The sequence below is a fragment of the Mus caroli genome, chromosome 1, assembly GCF_900094665.2.
Source record: "Mus caroli chromosome 1, CAROLI_EIJ_v1.1, whole genome shotgun sequence".
NCBI classification, from domain to species: Eukaryota; Metazoa; Chordata; class Mammalia; order Rodentia; family Muridae; genus Mus; species Mus caroli.
In genome coordinates this window covers 156,669,733-156,687,758 of record NC_034570.1, presented here as the reverse complement: position 1 = coordinate 156,687,758, position 18,026 = coordinate 156,669,733, and the positions used below count along the sequence as shown (strand labels likewise).

At 43.9% G+C, this 18,026-nt stretch overlaps 1 protein-coding gene across 3 annotated transcripts in view; it reads right to left on the bottom strand.

The window, feature by feature from the left end:
- Window positions 1-18,026, bottom strand: part of Ildr2 (immunoglobulin like domain containing receptor 2) — a 60,213-nt gene that overhangs the window by 21,419 nt on the left and 20,768 nt on the right. For 2 of the 3 annotated variants that reach the window (XM_021168537.2, XM_021168551.2), the window contains exon 4: window positions 2,325-2,381. The exons of the other annotated variant lie outside the window; for it this stretch is intronic. In XM_021168537.2, coding sequence (XP_021024196.1) covers window positions 2,325-2,381 — 57 coding nt within the window. The remainder of the gene's footprint in view (window positions 1-2,324; window positions 2,382-18,026) is intronic. 3 annotated transcript variants of the gene reach the window in all.

Below are 18,026 nucleotides of genomic sequence, written 5' to 3'. Positions count from 1 at the left end.
AGAATTAAGTGACTCAGAGCACTGATGAATAGCACAGCTAATATGTTTGTCGACTTCTATAATTTTCATAACTCTGTCTGAGGCTGAACATTAATTTCCTTTAATTTGCTCATTCAAAAGATTTAAAAGGAAGCAAATTCTATCTGGCTTATGTAAAAGTGACTATGACTCTCAGGTGACTTGTCTCAGTATCATGCTATTGGGCTTGCAATGAGCCCACATCTTTCCTGGAGACTTGGACACACTGCTACAAACCATGCTTTCCTTAAAAGCCAAAAGATCAAGATAGTTAAAAGCCATTCACTCAAAATCCCTTTATGATGGGCTTCAGTAGATATTGTTTTTCTTAAAAGTTTGGTTATTAACTGTCCCTCCCATTAAACAAATATTCATTTGAGAACTTCAGAATGTGACTTTTACATGTAAAGAGTTTTGTGACAGTTGTTGAGTCATTTGACCTTTGGTTGGGACATCATTTCCTCAGAGAGAAAACAAACAGCTCGTAGTTTTGAATGGCCCCCACTTATTCACCTGCAATACACTCAAGGCCAAGCCAACCTCTCTTCTACTAGGGAAGGAGAAAGCTCTGTGTCTGACTTGAACTGTGTGGAGAACATTTTTGTAGAGGATAACCGATAGCAAGTGGCTTGAGCCCAAGCCTTGTAAGTAAATAACTAAAGAGGGCCGGGTTTATCTCTGAGGTTGTTTAGGTCAGCTATAGGGAATTGAAGCAGTTATGGGTAAAGACTAGCAGGTTATATTGAGAAACAAAGGAATGCTGTCTGAGCTCGGTTTGGCAGAGCATGCCTGTAATCTTAGCACTCGGGAAAGTGCTTTCCCAGAAAGGATTGCTGCGAATTGAAGGCTAGCCTGGGCTGCACAGCAAGTATCAGATGAGGCAAGCCTACAGTAACAAGAGCCCTTCTCAATAAATAAACAGGTAAATAAATAAACAAGTCAGTGAAGGGGTTCTTGGGGTCAAAGAGAAGGAAACTGAGGTGAGCATGACTGGATATAAAATACAGAAACTCCTCCTCCGATTTGGGAGATACAACTTTGTTACTTTGAAACATTGTATGTGACATTTTTATCCGTGTAAATAAATGTTTAAAAATGGAGGGCCATGCCTTTAATTCCAGCACTTGGGAGGCAGAGGCAGGAGGATTTCTGAGTTCGAGGCCAGCCTGGTCTACAGAGTGAGTTCCAGGACAGCCCGGGCTACACAGAGAAACCCTGTATCGAAAAACCAAAAAAAGAAAAAAAGAAAAAAAATGGAGTGGAGTCTTGATAAGAGAGGTTACATTGTCTCTTTGTGTCCCTGAGTATAATAGCAATAAGGAAAAGGGTCTGAGTTTGGCTGACCAACTAAAGATACAAGGCTGGATTGATTCACAGAACAATTAGTAAAGCTGGATTTTGAAGACTCTGGACGTTTTTTAAAATTTCAATCAATCCAAAACAAATGGCCAGAATTATTTTATCTTTCTCTCTGACTATTAGGAGGACCTTAACGATATGGCAGAAATCAAAGCTAATTATACCCTCTGCTATTCCTTTTACGAGTCTCATCTTTTCTATAATTCAATTTCAGTTTTCCCTGAACCTCCTTCAACCACAGCTACAGCTCAGCACCAGATTGGTTTGTCTGGCTTGTACCTTCACCTGAAGCTATATGAAGAGATGCAGATCTGTATTTGGGTTCGTGATCTTGACATATGGTCCATGTGTGCCTAGGAATTTCCAGGGTCTAAATATACAAGTATGGGCTTGGGAATGCATGCTTTGGCAGGAAGAAAGATATGTCTTTCTTACGTTAAAAAAAAATTCTTTTCAGTAAAGTTACAAAGGCACTTCAGTGTAACATGATTGTATAATAGTGAATGGGTAAGCATATAATCTGGGAAATAAGGAATATACATAAATAATACTTAAGGGCGTATAATTATCTGGGTACAAGTGAAATACTGAGATGGGCCCCAAGATAAGCCATGAAGCGGCATGCCTGACAGCAAGGGACTGGGTCCCCATCTCCACTTATTCTTAATTCTCAATGTTCTTTTAGGACCTAGAAAAAGAAGGTACGCAAAAGGCTTATCCAAGGGAATTAGTTCATCCTGGAAAAAGACAACAAATATTACACGGATCAATGTGCCAAAAAAAAAAAAAAAAAAAAAAAAAAAACAAACAAAAAAAAACCAAAAAACCAAAAAACAAAAAACCACCAAAACCCGAAAAACAAAAAAAACCTCAAACAAGTAATTAGTGACTAACGCAGAAGCAGACAGATGGAGTGACAGCAAATTAAGAGTTAAATGACCGAATACCTGGCATAATCTCCACAGCAAAACTGGGCAAGAGATCAGCAAGCAGCCCTGTCCTGCCTAGAAGGAGTAGAAGCAAAAGAAGAAGGAAAGAGGTTACTCCAAAGGAAAACTCAGCCCTGTTCCTGGCACCCAGCAGTGCCAAGCCCTCATAGGGCCATTGGTCTGCATGCTCTGTGCTAGGAGAGGTGCATCAAGGCTGGCCTTGGTCACAGGGAATGACTATGCCAAGCACTTCTGGTGGCCGTGCAAGGGAAGGGTGCACCTACCCTAGGGGGAAGCAGAGAGGGGACCCCATCTCTGACTGTTTATAGGAAGAGGAAATCTCTGCCTCCGAAGGAGAAATCCTGCTTGAGCAGGCTGACACTCACCATCCCCGTGCGTTCACACATCCTTCTCCACACACTTCAGTGGAAAGTCAAACCCATCTGTATCTAAACATTCAATCTCCATTTTCATACAATCCATACACAGCCCCATGTCCATATCAAAACAAAAGTACATATTTGGTTTTAACTTAGAGTTAACTAGCTACATGGTTCTATTTATGGCTCAAAGATATCTCAATGATTAAAATGTTCAAAGGCAATGAAAAGATAACGCTAGGCTGGCTACACACACTCCTCTCCACTCCTTCTGGCTTCAGAAATACTCCGTACATATGTATATGGTATGGTTTTTCCATATGGCACCCACAGCTGGCGTGGTATGTACCCAAGTGCCTTCTGTGTGATATTGCATAGAAACTTTAAGAGTGGTGTCAGAACAGGTGCCTCTCAGGGACTCTAGGGAGTGAAGAGCTGTACAGGAAATATGATGATGTGAGGGGGGAGCTGAACCTGACTTATAGAAGATGCTCTGCACATTTTCACCATATTCTTATATCAAGGGAAAGGCCTGAGGTATCACTACCACCCTGGAACTATAGCATAGAAAGCTATGCCAGCACGCAAGTAGCAAACGTCCCATCTGTCTTGTGATGATAAACGGTCACCCTGATACATCTAAGCCATGCACCTGAATCCTTCTTTATTTCAGCACATGGCAAAGATCTCTAGGACAGCACCATCCAATGGCAATACAGTGCTGACAACACTGCTAATTTTATCTTTCCTAGTAATAACATTACAAATGTACACACGAACAGAAACAATGAACTTAATATCATTTTTTCCCTTACGCCAGTATCCGCAACATATTGTCACTTTAAGGGCTCAGTAACCACATGTAACTGTTGAACATCGTATTTCCACAGGTCCACTGTGCTGTAGTTTATACCAAGGATGGCTTTCCACTATGAATCTAGTTAATGACTTGGAGCACAACATATCTAGAGATATTTAAAACACTGGTATGTTTGAGCTCTAAAAGGTAAACATAAATGAATCTTCTCATTTAACTAGATGCAACAAGAGGTATATGTGGAAGTACTATTAGTCCATATTTGAACAAACACACACACACACACACAAACACACTTACACACACAGCACACCATACCTTCCCACCCATCTGTCTAAAGTCTGACTTTCATATAAAAACAAAACTCATGCACGTGGGTTTTGCTCATTTAGAAAACAACTTTATTGCTTCCCAGCCTTTTGGCTAAGATCAAGTGTAGAAAAACAAATGGGTGGTTTACATTTTGAGTCTAGAAGTCACAGCTAGTCACTGTTTTCTTCTTCTTTAAGGAAGTCCACCAAAAAACAGCTTTGGTAAAGATCAAAGGAGGGGAAGGGCACCTGAGACACTGGAGAGGATCCAGCCGGGGAGGAAAAGCAGTAGTGAGTAGAGATAAAGAAATTATCACTTGCTCTGTTTCCTAGACTCTCCACAGGAGCAGAAATTACCATGGTAACGTGCATCCTAGTCAAGCCTCCTGCAAGGGCAACAGGTCCACATTTGGAAAGCTACATGCATATTCTCAAGGAATATTATCATAGGCTGATGCTTTAGGCTAGCTCTGCTATAGCAAGCCTTGGCAAGAAAGTCTCTCTTCTTGAACCTCCATCTTTGCACAGCTGACACTAGAAGACGCTTCTGAGGCGTGCAAGGTCTCTTAGGAGAGCCAACTGGGCATTAAGAAAGGCATTCTGCCTTGAGAACATGGCATACAGAATCAACTAAGCGGGGCTCATAAGGGCTCACAGAGACAGAAAAGCAACAGTCATGGGACCCTATATGGGTCTGAGCTAGGTCCCCTGCAATATACCTTATAGTTGTCATAGATGGGTGCTCTTGTGGGATTCCTAACAGTGGGAGTAGAGGGTGTCTCTGACTGTTTTGCCTGCTCTTGGGACCCTTTTCCTACTGAGTTGCCTTGCTCAGCCTTGATATGAGAATTTGCACCTGGTCATACTGTAACTTGTTACATGACATCTCTATTAGACTTGCTTATTTTTTGAAGGGAAACAGAGGAGGAGTGAATCTGGGAGTGAGGGAAGATGATGGGGGAGGACTGGGAAAAGTGGAGGGAGGGGAAACTGTGGTCAGAATGTATCGTATGAGAGTAAAATAATAGAAAAAATAAAAGGAAGGTGTCCTATAGAAGACTTCCTTCACAAAATACCAAGATGTGCCCCTCGGGCTTACACAACTCCCTAGGTAAGAGATGAGATGGAGTTTGGTATCAAAATCTGAGCACATGATTATAATAATGATCTCGTCCAGAATGTTCTCTAAAAATACGTCTTGGAAACAAGGGAATAAGCAGATGGTCAAGGGTTTAAGAAACTGGGATCTTAGACATCTCACACACACTTAGTGCTCGTTACCATATAATAATAGCCAGTGACTAAGAGAGGAACAAACAAGGTTTGTAAACATAACAGTTATCAGACGCTTGATGGTAGGTTCCTGTTGTGTTTTCCTCCCTAGACAAATGGTATCTCTATCTTGGATGCAGTTAAATGAGAAACTATGATCATGCTTATTCTGAAGACCTCAGGTCTACCAGTGTTTGAAATATCTCCAGGTGTATCATGGGCCACATAACTAATTTGGATCATAATATAAATTTATTCTGTATATAAGCTACTAATCTGTAGGTGGTCTCATGACCTTAGCCATATTATTTATAGATGATAGGCAAGTGTGTGTGTGTGTGTGTGTACAGTTTTTGACTATTTACTTATTCCTTCATTCACTTGGGTTTCTGGAGACAAAGTCTTGCTATGTAGCCCAGCCTAGCATGCGACTCACGATCCTCCTATCTCTCTGCCTTTTGAGTGCTTAGATTACAGATGTGCTGTCACCACATCTGGCTATGATGTCAATCAACTATAAGATATCCAGATGGCCAAAGAGGATATGATTTTCATACTTATTCCACTTGTTATACCATAAAAACACTGGAGGGGGGGGGTCAAGGCAGTAGGGAATGGTGTATACGGTGACTACTTCAGGCAAATCCCTCCCTTTCCTGGTCTCAGTTTTCTCATAGTAGATGGAAGGACTGGGATGTAATGGTTCATATATATCTTTTCATTTTCTGAGAGTCCTGATTTATGCCCATGGTTTTGATGTAATTATTAATAGGTACCATTTTTGCTTGCAAAATATCCTCATATGGACACCATATTTAGTTCTCCAACCTGATACTCAGTGAATGGGACCTCAAACCCAAAGGTCTGTAGGAGCTAGCTGGTAGTGCAAATGTGCACAGCTGTGTATCTGTGAGACAACTGAGAACACCAGGATGTGGCAAGTGGCAGTGTCTTTATGAGGCCACCACTCTTTGGCTCTAGCCCATTGTTGCCCAATGGGGATGCATAAGGTGAACCTTCACTCAAGTTCACCAGACCCCAGATTTGATGATGGAATATCATAACTTAAAAATGTCAACAACTTAATTCATATATTTTTTTAAAGAGTGGAGAAGCTAAACAAAATATGTCTGCGGGCTGTACAGAACCCTGAGATCATGAGCTCGCATCCTCCAAAGGGTTTATGCACACAGCGAAAGCTGGATTTCCCCATAGGCTGTTTGGTTTCCCTTGACAGTGTTCTCACATTGCTCCTGCATGCAGAATGACAGCTCTGGTTACCAGTGTTCAAATTAAGATTTCAAAGCAACAGTAAGACACAGCACCTCTTAGCCTTTCTTACTTCTGGGGACGCAGACCGGGGCATCATAGGGGGACAGATCAATGAAGAGACCTTTGTCCTGCACCCTGGGCTTTTTCATTATTTAGTCATTGGAAACTCTAAACTAAAGAGAGAATGTATCAGAAACATGGAGAGGAATTCACAAACTTTGACACTCTAACAGGCATGCACACATCAAGCCTCTCGTTTTCCCTGAAGCAACAGTCAATAACTGATGCTTCCAGAGGTGAAGACTGACTTCCCATCATGCACTTGAGTGCAGTTAGCCCCAGGGAGGCGTGGGTGAGAGACTCTTGCAGTCAAGTGGGTGAAATAAAATGTCTTTAGAATTCACATGGTAGTAAGAGTTTCGGTATAAGAGACAAGGCCACTGTATCAACAGCAGGAAGGTATGAGACTCTCCGGCTTTTGCGCCAAGACTCTGACTTTATTGGAACTAAACGGCATTTTAAAAATTGAATTTATGCCGCAGTCTTATATTTTTGAAAACCATTTTGCTTCCAGCTCCTTCCATAACAATTCCTAAGAAATGCTACTGTCGGTTAGAAATGTGCTATCCGTTTCTTCTCTCCTATCTTGCCCAGCAAGGGTCTGATCTCGGAGACAATAGCAGTAAATACAGCTTGGGTTTCAGCAGAGCTTCACCGTGCTTGCGAATCACTGTTATTCTTCCAGAATTCAGCTTAAGAGAGGTAATTACAAGTCACTTTAATGTCTAAGGGAAAGAGGAGAAGCAGACCCTGCGGCAAGAAGGCCATATTTACTCTCTTCAAATCATAGCTCAAACGATCAGTAGAAAATGTGGCTCTCGTGTACACACTTAGTTTTCTGCAAAGCTTGCAAAATCCATTACTTTAAGAAAATTTCCACATGAATAAGCCAGAAGCATAAAGCACTTGAAGAGCTCATGCATGCACACATACAAGCATCAGTTTCATAGCACGCCGGCATCCAGGCCACAACTACATGTGGTCCTCGGGTTGGATGCTCAGAGTAGGAGCATGCCCTGCGAATGCATGATTTGCATCTCTTACCTCCTAACTGTCAAATCCAGCTGTTTCCTCAGACTGCCACTTCTAAGTTAGCCCCAGTTGAGCTGTTTGTACATATTCCTGGAAACCAGCTCACTTCGGAATGTCTCTTGCCCACCCATTCATTCATTCACTTGTCAAAGACGTGGATATTTTGTCAGGTGTAGACAGGAAGCAGGAACAGAGACAGGTCATCTGTGAGGCTCATTCTAGCCACACCCACCCACGAAGCTCAAACACCAACCTAAGAACTGTAATTTGTCAACCTCCTTTGACTGTGCATATGTGTATGAACATGTATACACGTTCACATGTGCTTGGGTACATATGTGTGTTCAGGCTTCTGTGCATGTGTGCACACACACATGGAGGCCAGAAATTGGCATCAGGAATCTTACTGAATTGATCTATACCTTAATTTTTGAGGCAGGGTCTCTCACTTGAACCTAGAGCTCACTGATTCAGCTCATCTAGCTAGCCGGCTTCTTCTGGTGTCCTCTGTCTATGCCTTCTATGAGCTGGGATTATAGGCAGTCTGTCCAGCTGGCACTTACAGAGATCCTAGGTCCTTATGCTTATCCAGCAATGTGCTTTTACCCGCTAGCCATCTCCTTTGCCTTTTGGACATTGGGATCCCTCTGGTCCTAGGGCTTTAGCCAGAGACATAGTCCTTGCTCTACTTCCTACTTCTCCATCCCGTAGCTTTGTCTTTGCACATTTCATAGCTCACTTCCTTGCCGCATTTCTCCCAAGGTGCTAATCTCTCCTTGGTAGTCACAGCCCTCAGGGTAGTTCATCTCGTTCTTTAGCAAAACAAGTGTTGGAACTGCATTGGTCCAGTACTTATTACTTGGTCTACAGGACTCTAACAGTACGTTCTGACAGAGCCCTGTGTGGTTGCTACAATAAGATGTCATCTCCTCTTCCAGGCTCCCCAGGGACACTGCACACACCTTCAGCAGAGCATTTATCTCTCAGCAGTGATTCCTTTACATGTGCCTAGCAGGCTAGAGGTCCCAGTAGAGTGGGGACTATGCCCTAGGCTCAGCATCTTAGCAGCCTAGTACCAGAAGGCCCCTCATCCAACCCATCAGAACTTTCAAGGCTTTCCAACAGTAAATCCCCATGGTTTGGTAGGCTGCACCTCTAGCTAGACTTCTGACATGTTGCTCTTTATAGAACCTTCCACCCAATCCAGTGAGCTCTTAATAGGGAAGATAAAGGAGCTGTTCCGTTGTCAATCCACACATGCATCAGTTTTCAACATATGGCAAAACAGTTAGCATCCGGGGAATCAGTGTTCAGTGCCAAGGATGTACTCCAGGCAATAGAACATCTTGCCACCTCACTCACACCAGTGAAAACAGACAAGGCTAGTGTATGGTAAAAGAATTGGTTATAGAGATATAATACGAATGTAAATTTTACCCTAAGAGATTGCTTTGGTCTGTGCCCTTCACACTTCTGCTCAGGGTCTGATAGTTGAAAGCCTTCAAGGTATAAAGGGAGGTGAAATTCTAGATACCATACAAACTTGTTTTCGGAGACTAAATCTGGCTCCTTTGCATGCAGCAGGCAGACAGAGTGTTGAGAAACTCGTGTAACGGTGAGGTGAGAGCAGTCCTTCCATCCCTGTGTTGCCCAAAACACGGTGATCTCTGTCCGTTTCTTTGAATAAGATAACAAGAGCCACTCTCAGGCATGCCAGGGCACCGTGAGAGCGAACTTCCTCTTCAGGAGGGTGGCAAACGCCTCCCCAGTCTTTGCGGTTCCAGCTTCTCCTTTCTGCTGAATGCTTCCAAGCTTTCCTGGGATGCTCGGGATCCATCTGCAGGGCTGTACTGTATCCACCCTCTGCACACTCCACTCCCAATTCTCAAATATACTGCTTTTCTACCTCTCAGAGGAGAGCAGGTGCCTTCCTCTGGCCCTCGTCCTTATGTGTAAAGATGCTCCTAAGGGTTGTTTCTATGGCTATTTAAAATACCAAATATATTTGGAATTTTCCCAGGGGCACACACATGCCTGATTTTATTCTATATTCCCATGGCAACCATGCTTCCAATAAATATAGTTTATGACTATCTGTCACAAATGTGGATAGAGCCTCCTTTTCCTTCACATATATTTATAAACTATGTATTTAAGCATTTCTTGTGTTTATTTTTTTTCCTTTTGTGTTTTTTATATTTTAGTTCACTTTAAATTACAGACTTAGAGGAGAATCACCCTGACAGTGAATTCTCTCTATACAGTGACAACTATTGGACCCTCTGCAATTAACTGTTAATAAAGGCTTCCAGCTCTTTGGCAGTGGGTTGTAAGTTTGGTCAAAGGCCTTGACTTCTTTTATTTACATATTTTTATATCATATTTTATGGCTCCAAAGGACCACAAAGGTTACCACAGCCTCCACCCGATGTCTTCAGAAAACCAGAGAGATTAAAAATCTTAAGGAAAGTTGTATAACTGCCTAAAAAGCAATCGAGGAATAGAACTGGGGTCTACTGTCCCCCACCCAAACACCCACCCCCATCCCCATGACGTCATGGTGCCTCTTAATCTCCTGGTATTTGCACTGAATGGCTGAAATCAGTCTGTGCTTGTGGAACCCCTCTGCTTACATAATGAAACTATAATTTCTGGATGTACAAAATGTTGGATGAGATTGTTGAAAAAAAATTGCAACACGTCCTGCAATTGCAACTAGAAAAATGATTACTGGATACATCATGACACTGTGTGATCTAATTAAAAGGCATACAGACAGAAACTAACAAACAATAATAATGGTTGCAAAGGTACTTGGCCTGTGCAAAGTGCTCTAGTGATCCAACCTCCGGCCCCCAAACAGTGAATGGATGGAAAATATCATTAGTAATATAACATGCTTGACTTGGTCTGAGATGGTGGAATGCAGAAGAGAGCTAGACTGACTCAAAATTCGATGAGGATGGCAGGACGCCACTGAAGGAGGAAATTGAGTTTGTGGGGATCAGTGTGGTTTCTTGCACTTTATTGTGCTGGGTGAAACAGATTAGCACAATGATATCCACTAGACTTGATCCAATATTCAGGGACCACTACTTTCCTTAAACAAAAAAGCCCTGAGGTCTCAGACAGGCACTGAGGGTACACTGCTATAAGGTCATTCAGGCCAGAGTTCCTGCCCTTACCTTGGTGGCCAAGCGCTCTTGGGGTATAAAGGGCTTCCATGATGGACCCTTTCCCAGAGCCCTCTCTGGGAAGCCAATTCAACAAAATCCGAGGCGCGGTCCCCGTGTGAACCAAACCTGCATGCTTTGAATAGAGGCAGCTGGCTTTGGAGAAAATGGAACTGTCTCCTGACCCGCTTTGACGGACTGCCATTCTTTCCTTGGGGGACTGAGCCGATTTCCCGGTACCACCCACTCCAGCGCTGGCACTGTGTCCCCTCCCCCACGCAATGGCTCAGAAGACCACAAAGAGCGCACGGGTTGACCCAGCTGCTCCAGCGCCTCCCGGGGTAACCACGGCAACCGAGGTGGCCAGGAATGCACGCTAATTGAAGGCCGTGTTCCTCCCACAGGGATGAGCAACAAGTGAGGCAAAAACAGTGAGCTGGGCTGCTTATGAGGAGGGAGGGCAGAGCAAGCTTGGGGCCAGCCTTGGCTGGGGTGGCTGAGGGACTGGACACTCATGAAGAGCGTCTGCCAGGCCTCATTTGGTTTTTAAGTGACGCAGGGCAGTTCAAAGCTGTGTCAGGTCAGAAGTCTTTGGGTATATTTTCCAACCAGCTACCATTCCATGAAGGCACCTTCTTTCCCTGGGCCGCAATGCTTGATTGATGTAGTTGAAGGGAGCTGTACATCCTAACGTCTCAGAAAACGGGGTGTTTGCAATAGCAACCAAAATGAGGTAACCCAAAGATAACAAGGTATGTTTGGTCAGATAATCCCCAAGTTTATCACCATCAGGATGATTTCAAAGGGGGCTGGGGCGTCAAAGAGAAAATGTGAGTCTATTCTTGGTCAATTCACAAGAGGCCCATTAAATCTGCTTAAGGAAAAACCAACCGTTTAGCAGGAGTACTTCAACATAGATTTCCTTAAAGAGGGTTCCCTCAGGTTAGGGATGACACACTGGTGGGGGCATGTGGAGAGTGGCAAGAGGTAAGAGAAGGAACTAATATCTACTGGGTTTTTTCTTAACAATCAGCCTTTGGGATGACCTTTAAGACCCCTCTCTCGATTTACAGATTGGGGAAACTAAGCTCGTATTAGTACACCAAGGGCTGTCTGGCCCCAAGCCTCTATGCCATGCTCACACCGGACCATGCGCAGTATCCAAGCGGACTTCCTTACACTTGGCACCTGGGATGTGTAAAGTCAGAGCATGGGTATCGTGAACTGGTCTGTATTCCAAAGCCTTCCCAGCCTCTCCTCACTGGGTTCATAACTCCTGGCCAGTGTGACAAGCAAAACAGGCATCCAAACATTATCAAATGTCTCCTGCAGAGCAAGCACCCTCTACTGAGAACCTGTGACAGATACTTATTATCCCAGCACAGCTTTAATCTTTTTTTAAACTGTTCTTTCATCGCCACCAAACCACAACTTTTATCTTCATAAAGGACACAAAGTTTTAATAGGGACACAATGAAGTCATTTATGCATTTTGTGTCTTCATTGTGTGGGATCCCAGTACAGCTAAAAATACTCATGAAATTTTTTTTATCACAATTTAAATATAAATCTGAACTGAAGCAATACTGACCAGCTCTGTGGTGTCTATCAGTGAACAAGATTAGGTAGGACTCTATGCAATGAGTTCCTGAAACTAAGAGAAGCTCGCCCAGAACATCAAAGGCTTGGTTCCATATCTTGGAGGGACTCTCTGCCTCTTCTCTTAGCTACAGTTTCTAAGAGGAGTTAGATGCCTGGGTAACTCCTCTGGCTCTCCTCTCTCCTTTCAATACATTTTCTCATTCTTCATAAAAACAGCAGGGGCATCTGAGTAAATTTTAGGGCAGACCAGGCCAGGGATAGGACAAAGAGGCTGGAGAAGAGACTTGACAGCATTGCCCAGGACAGCCCACTCCTCATTTGGCCGCTCTGTTCATGGGAGTCTTTGGAATTATCTCAAGTCATGTAGAATTCTGAAGGTGCTGGTGTGTGCTAAAGTAGGATGTTTCCACCCTGCCAGGGATGAGCCCAAGCCTGAAGCATGGTCAAGTCTGCAAATGAAATGTGGGGAGAGGAATGCAGAGAAGTAGGAAATTCCAAAGGCTCTCTCTCTGGACTTGGGGCCAGAGTGTGGCTCTTACAATTCCTTTCCCCCACCTCTCCCTTCTGCCAGGAGTAAACTTTTTTTTTCTTCCCCAATTCTTTTATCCTTCTCCCTCTGTTTGTAAATCTTCCAGAGAGAAACAGCAGCAGCCACTCTCTGAGATCAAAGTTTTAGCAGGCAACAAAAGACCTCCAAGGAGGCTGTTGCCATGGGAACTCTGGGAGCTGAGGCCCTTCTAATGGGCAAATCTCCCTGGTTAGCAGCACCGGGCTATGGCTGGCAAAGAGGGAGATGAGGGGGAGGGGGAGTCTTGGCAACAAGTAGCCTCTCTGAACAGCCTGAACTGAAATCACTGGGATGTGGGACAGGATTCAAACTGGAACTGCAGGGAAGCAGGGGTGGGTGCTAGGGCATTTCCACACAATCTTAGAAAATACTTCCATTAAATCTCACCTCCTGGGAGATATCCCCTCCCCCAAATCCATTGATTAGTTAATCGGTTCTTAATGGCTTTTAAAATCACTAGTGAGCAGAGACATTTATTTTCTACCAGACACAGGACTGTGAATAGCTTGAATTAAGGGAGAGAGAGAGAGAGAGAGAGAGAGAGAGAGAGAGAGAGAGAGAGATCCATGCCCGCCCATTCTTTTACTTGCCTAGGTAATCTACGCAGTACTCTTGGGTAAGTCGTAGGAGGAGATGGAGGAAAAAAATAGAAAAATGACAGGAAAACAAAGGTAATTCTACAGCATTGTATTCATGGGAAAGAATCAATCCCAAATTGGCGCCTACTCTCGGGGACCTGCTGAGAGCACACCTATTTCTGGCCTCCTCAGTTAGCACTACATTTGGCCCATAACGAAGCAGAAACTGATGACGAATTCCACAAAATGTTAACAGTGTGTGTTTTTGCCTGCCTGGCATTCCTTTCCTCTTCATTTGGAAACAACTGCCTGGTTTCCTTCGGGAAAGGGCTTCTTCTTCCCTCTGTAGCCCCAGTGGGGGTGGACTGCCTCCCTCCAACAGCAGGGCTAAAAGTTATGCAGAGAGAGAGAGAGAGAGAGAGAGAGAGAGAGAGAGAGAGAGAGAGAGAGAGAGAGAGAGAGAGAGCAGCTGTCTATCCTGAGGCAGGCAGAGTCAGGGGCCTGCCCAGGTCCTCATTGTTTCATGTGAAGAGATCTTGCCTGAAAGTGGAGCTGAGGAGGGAGCAGGAGGGAGAGGCAAGGACAGACCTGCTCTGTGACACACTGGTCGATCAGCCACCAGAATTCATTTATTGAATCTGGGGATGCCCCTGGGGTTTGCCTGTTACCTATGCCAAAAGAAACACCTAAGTCAGTTGGAACCTCCATCCCTGGCGATCAAAATAACTGTGGAAATGTGACAGCTCAAGGTGACAGCAGGGATAATTTCTTCCCCACTTTGCTGTTTGGTTTAAAGTGCGATCAATAAGCAAAATCTTTTCTTTCTGAGATGGAAACAATATTAAAACAAAACAAAGCAGTGAATGGCGATTTGAGAAATTACCTTCTGTGGAGAATTAATTTTTAAATCCAGGGGCCTTTGAAATGAAATTTAAAAAAAATCACCGAAAGGCCTGTGGAAAGCCATATTGTTTTCCTTGTATCTAAGCAACCTGGATTGAACTTGTTCTATGTGTTAAAGCTCATCAAAGAGGGAGCTTCTGTGATTTCTCCCATCCACCTATAATTTCAAATTTGAAAAATCCTCTTATTTACCATTAGCTTGAGCTAAGCACCCTTGCTCGCATCCTCTTATTCTAATCTCAGGCTAGAGGCAGGAGTGTTCAGCCTCATCTCCACAGGGGTCCCTGTCCCCCTTTTAAAATTAAAGATCTTTAAACAACAAGCTATTACAAGGGACATCAGAAAGGAGAGGTCAGGCCCTCATATGGTACATAGAAAGAAGTAAGAAAAAGAACAGGCTGCTTTTAGATTTTAAAATAATAACTTCCCGGCAGGGGCCTTCCTGAAATGGTGAAGACTTCTTCCTGCCAGCTGGAGCTGCACCAGGGAACTTTATTCCTACCCAAACAGTGGCATGGTGACAGCCAGTCTTTGCCACTGATCCCAGACCAATGTCTAATCCCAAATGGCTGATCTCTGGACACCCCACCTCCTGTGACTGTCTGCTGGTGCAGCCCTGCCAGCATCCACCCTGTCTAAATGTCTCTAGGGTATCTGTCACGGCCATCTCAAAGCACCAAACCACCGTGTGCTTTTCCAACTTTAGAATGACTTTACCTTCTGAATCATCAAAAGGGCAGCCAAGGGTGTTTGGGAGAGTTTTCCTGTTTAATGTTGCAACCGTGGCTGTCCTCCCGTTTCTGGGAGTCAGTCACGGATATTTCTGAAACCTCTGAACAAGCTTCCATGGCCACTGAGGTTCAGATGTATGGGTGGAGGGAGGGGCGACTCCTGCTCAGTGGGGAGGTACTCAATCTAGACAGGAGCAACTGTGCCTTTGACGTGAAGGCCTAGGTCAATGGTTTAGAGAGTTTAAGGAAGAAATGCAGAGAACCAAGGAAGCGAGCCTGGGGTGAGTAGAAATCCTGACCCACAGCCCCTAGCAGCAACCACAGATTTTTAGTCCATAGCTAAAACGGTAGCATCTTAGCACACTCAGGATTTGTGGTATTGTGTAAACAGATAACGTTAGGGATGAAAAGCAATAGGGTTGAATCACTGACACCTTTGAAAACCTGGATGCAGCCATAACAGTAGGGCACTGGATTCCTTTAAATTGGAAGATGGGGGGAATAATTGCTACTCTCCTACCCCATAAAAGTATTACAGGAAAAGCATCATGAAGTGCAGCTTATTTTCAGTGTGAGTGGGCACAGCGCTGGCATCCGCTGGCATCCCTTCAGATGACATTTACTTGGAGTGTGTGTGTGTGTGTGTGTGTGTGTGTGTGTGTGTGTGTGTGGTGGGTATTCACGTGTGCATTCTCTTTATATTGGTGGACTATCCCCCAAAGGCCTTTGACTTCCCAGTGCTAAGCAGTGGACAACTGACCTAATTGGGCCAATTGGGATTTCTCTCTTAAGGCTAATTTTTTGTTCTTGTTGTTGGGAAAATACAAGAATGGAAAATAACATTTTTTTTCTACCAAGGGAGCCCTAAAGATATTTTTCAACAGTTTCCACAACATAAAGCCAAGGGCCCTGAAGCATCTTGAGCAATGCTGAGAACAACTACTATGTTAACCACTGTTATTTTCTTCTATTTCTCCCAAAATGACTAAAGAAAAGACCTACAGAGTCAACTAACCTGGGCCCATGAGGACTCATAGAGACTGAACCACCAACCAAGGAGCATTCAGGGGCTGCACCTAGCCCTCTCCCTCCACATTTGTAGCAGATGCACAGCTTGGTCTTCATGTGGGTCCCCAACAACCAAAGTGTGGGCAGGGGCTGTTTCTGACTCTTGCCTCCATTGGGTCCCCTTTCCCTAGCTGGACTGCCTAGTGGGGCCTCAGTGGGAGAGGATGCCCTTAGTCCTGCTGAGACTTGATGTACCTTTGGTGGTACCCAAGAGGGGCTTCCCCTTTTCTCCTGAGAGAAGGGGAGGGAGTAATGGGAGGAGGGGCTTGTGATGGTGGGACTGGAAGGCTGCCATTGGGATGTAAAGTGAATAAATAAATTAATGGAAAAAAAACCCCTGACTAAAGAAGTGTTCCATTCACTTCCAGATATAGATACTAGGAAGCTCGAGTTGAGCATCTATATATTTATTGATCCCCACCCCATCCTCATTCCCCTTCATCTAGGAGCAGAAGTCCAGCACAGCAAAGCCAAGCAAAAGAGAAGCCTAGACCCCCATGGTACCTCTTGGAGGGGAACTATCTGTCTGTCTGCGGCAAATGTAGAAATAAACTTCTGGGCAGAAAAGTCACTGAGGTTAGAAGATGTTTGTGTAGAGGCTAATAAATTCTTTCCTAAAATAAGGTATATTCGTTAGGTCTCCTTTTGGTTTTGATACCCTTCAATGCATTCTTTTTTTCTTGTCCCTTAAGTTAACTAGAACCAGTGCTTTCAATCACAGTTTCTGATGAATCTATCACTACTAATCACTTATATACATTGAAGAAGATTGTGACCAATGATTGTGACCAAGTAAGTCCTTATATTACTTATTTAATGGCATCGGTTTCTGTCCTAATGAAACACAGTCCCTGGAGCCCTGGTAGGGTCCCACAGACATCTTAAATTCTACATGTCCAAAACCCAACTCATCCACCTGCTTTTCTAACCTGCATTTCCACCTACATCCCCTTCCTTCGTTAATGGGATGGCTGGTTACCCACCTAGTTAGACATCCTTGCAACCTGTTTAACTCATCTTCCTCAAGATTGATTGCTTTGGTCTCAAAGCTTTTGTTAAGGTTCTCAGTCTCCTATTCTGGTTCAGAATCTCATGCTGAGATGAAATGAATTGGAACCATATCGTTTCACTTGAGGCTACAGATGTTTGTTCTGTCGACAGAGACATGCAGGGTTAGGGAACATTTAAGAGGCACAAAATAAGAATGACCTAGACATTCTGCGCCGTTGTCATTTTAAGACATCTTTAGTTTCGAACACTCCTGAGATGGTAGATATAAACATGAAAAGGTATCGGCCCTTGGCTACGTGGAATCCATCATTCAACGTGATTACAAAACTCCAAGTTTTGTAAAGAATGGAAGGAAAGAACACGTATAGTATCAATGTTACCACTATTGGGAGGTAACACCAGAACATACCGCCAAGGAGTTGGTTCTATTCTTGGCCCCGTTGTTTTATAGCAGTATCTAGACTGATTCGTCTACTCTCATGTGGTTCTGCCTGTCTATTGGTCATGATTCTTTTTTTTTTCTATTTATTTTTTAATGGATATTTTCTTTATATACATTTCAAATGCTATCCCGAAAGTTCCCTATAACCTCCCTCCGCCCTGCTCCCCTACCCACACACTCCACCTTCTTGGCCCTGGCATTCCCCTGTACTGGGGCATATAAAGTTTGCAATACTAAGAGGCATCTCTTCCCAGTGATGGCCGACTAGGCCATCTTCTACTACATATGCAGCTAGAGATACGAGCTCTGGGGGTAATGGTTAGTTCATATTGTTGTTCCACCTATAGGGTTGCAGACCCCTTCAGCTCCTTGGGTGCTTTCTCTAGCTTCTCCATTGGGGGCCCTGTGTTCCATCTTATAGATGACTGTGAGCATCCACTTCTGTATTTGCCAGGCACTGGTATAGCCTCATACGAGACAGCTTTAACAGGGTCCCTTCA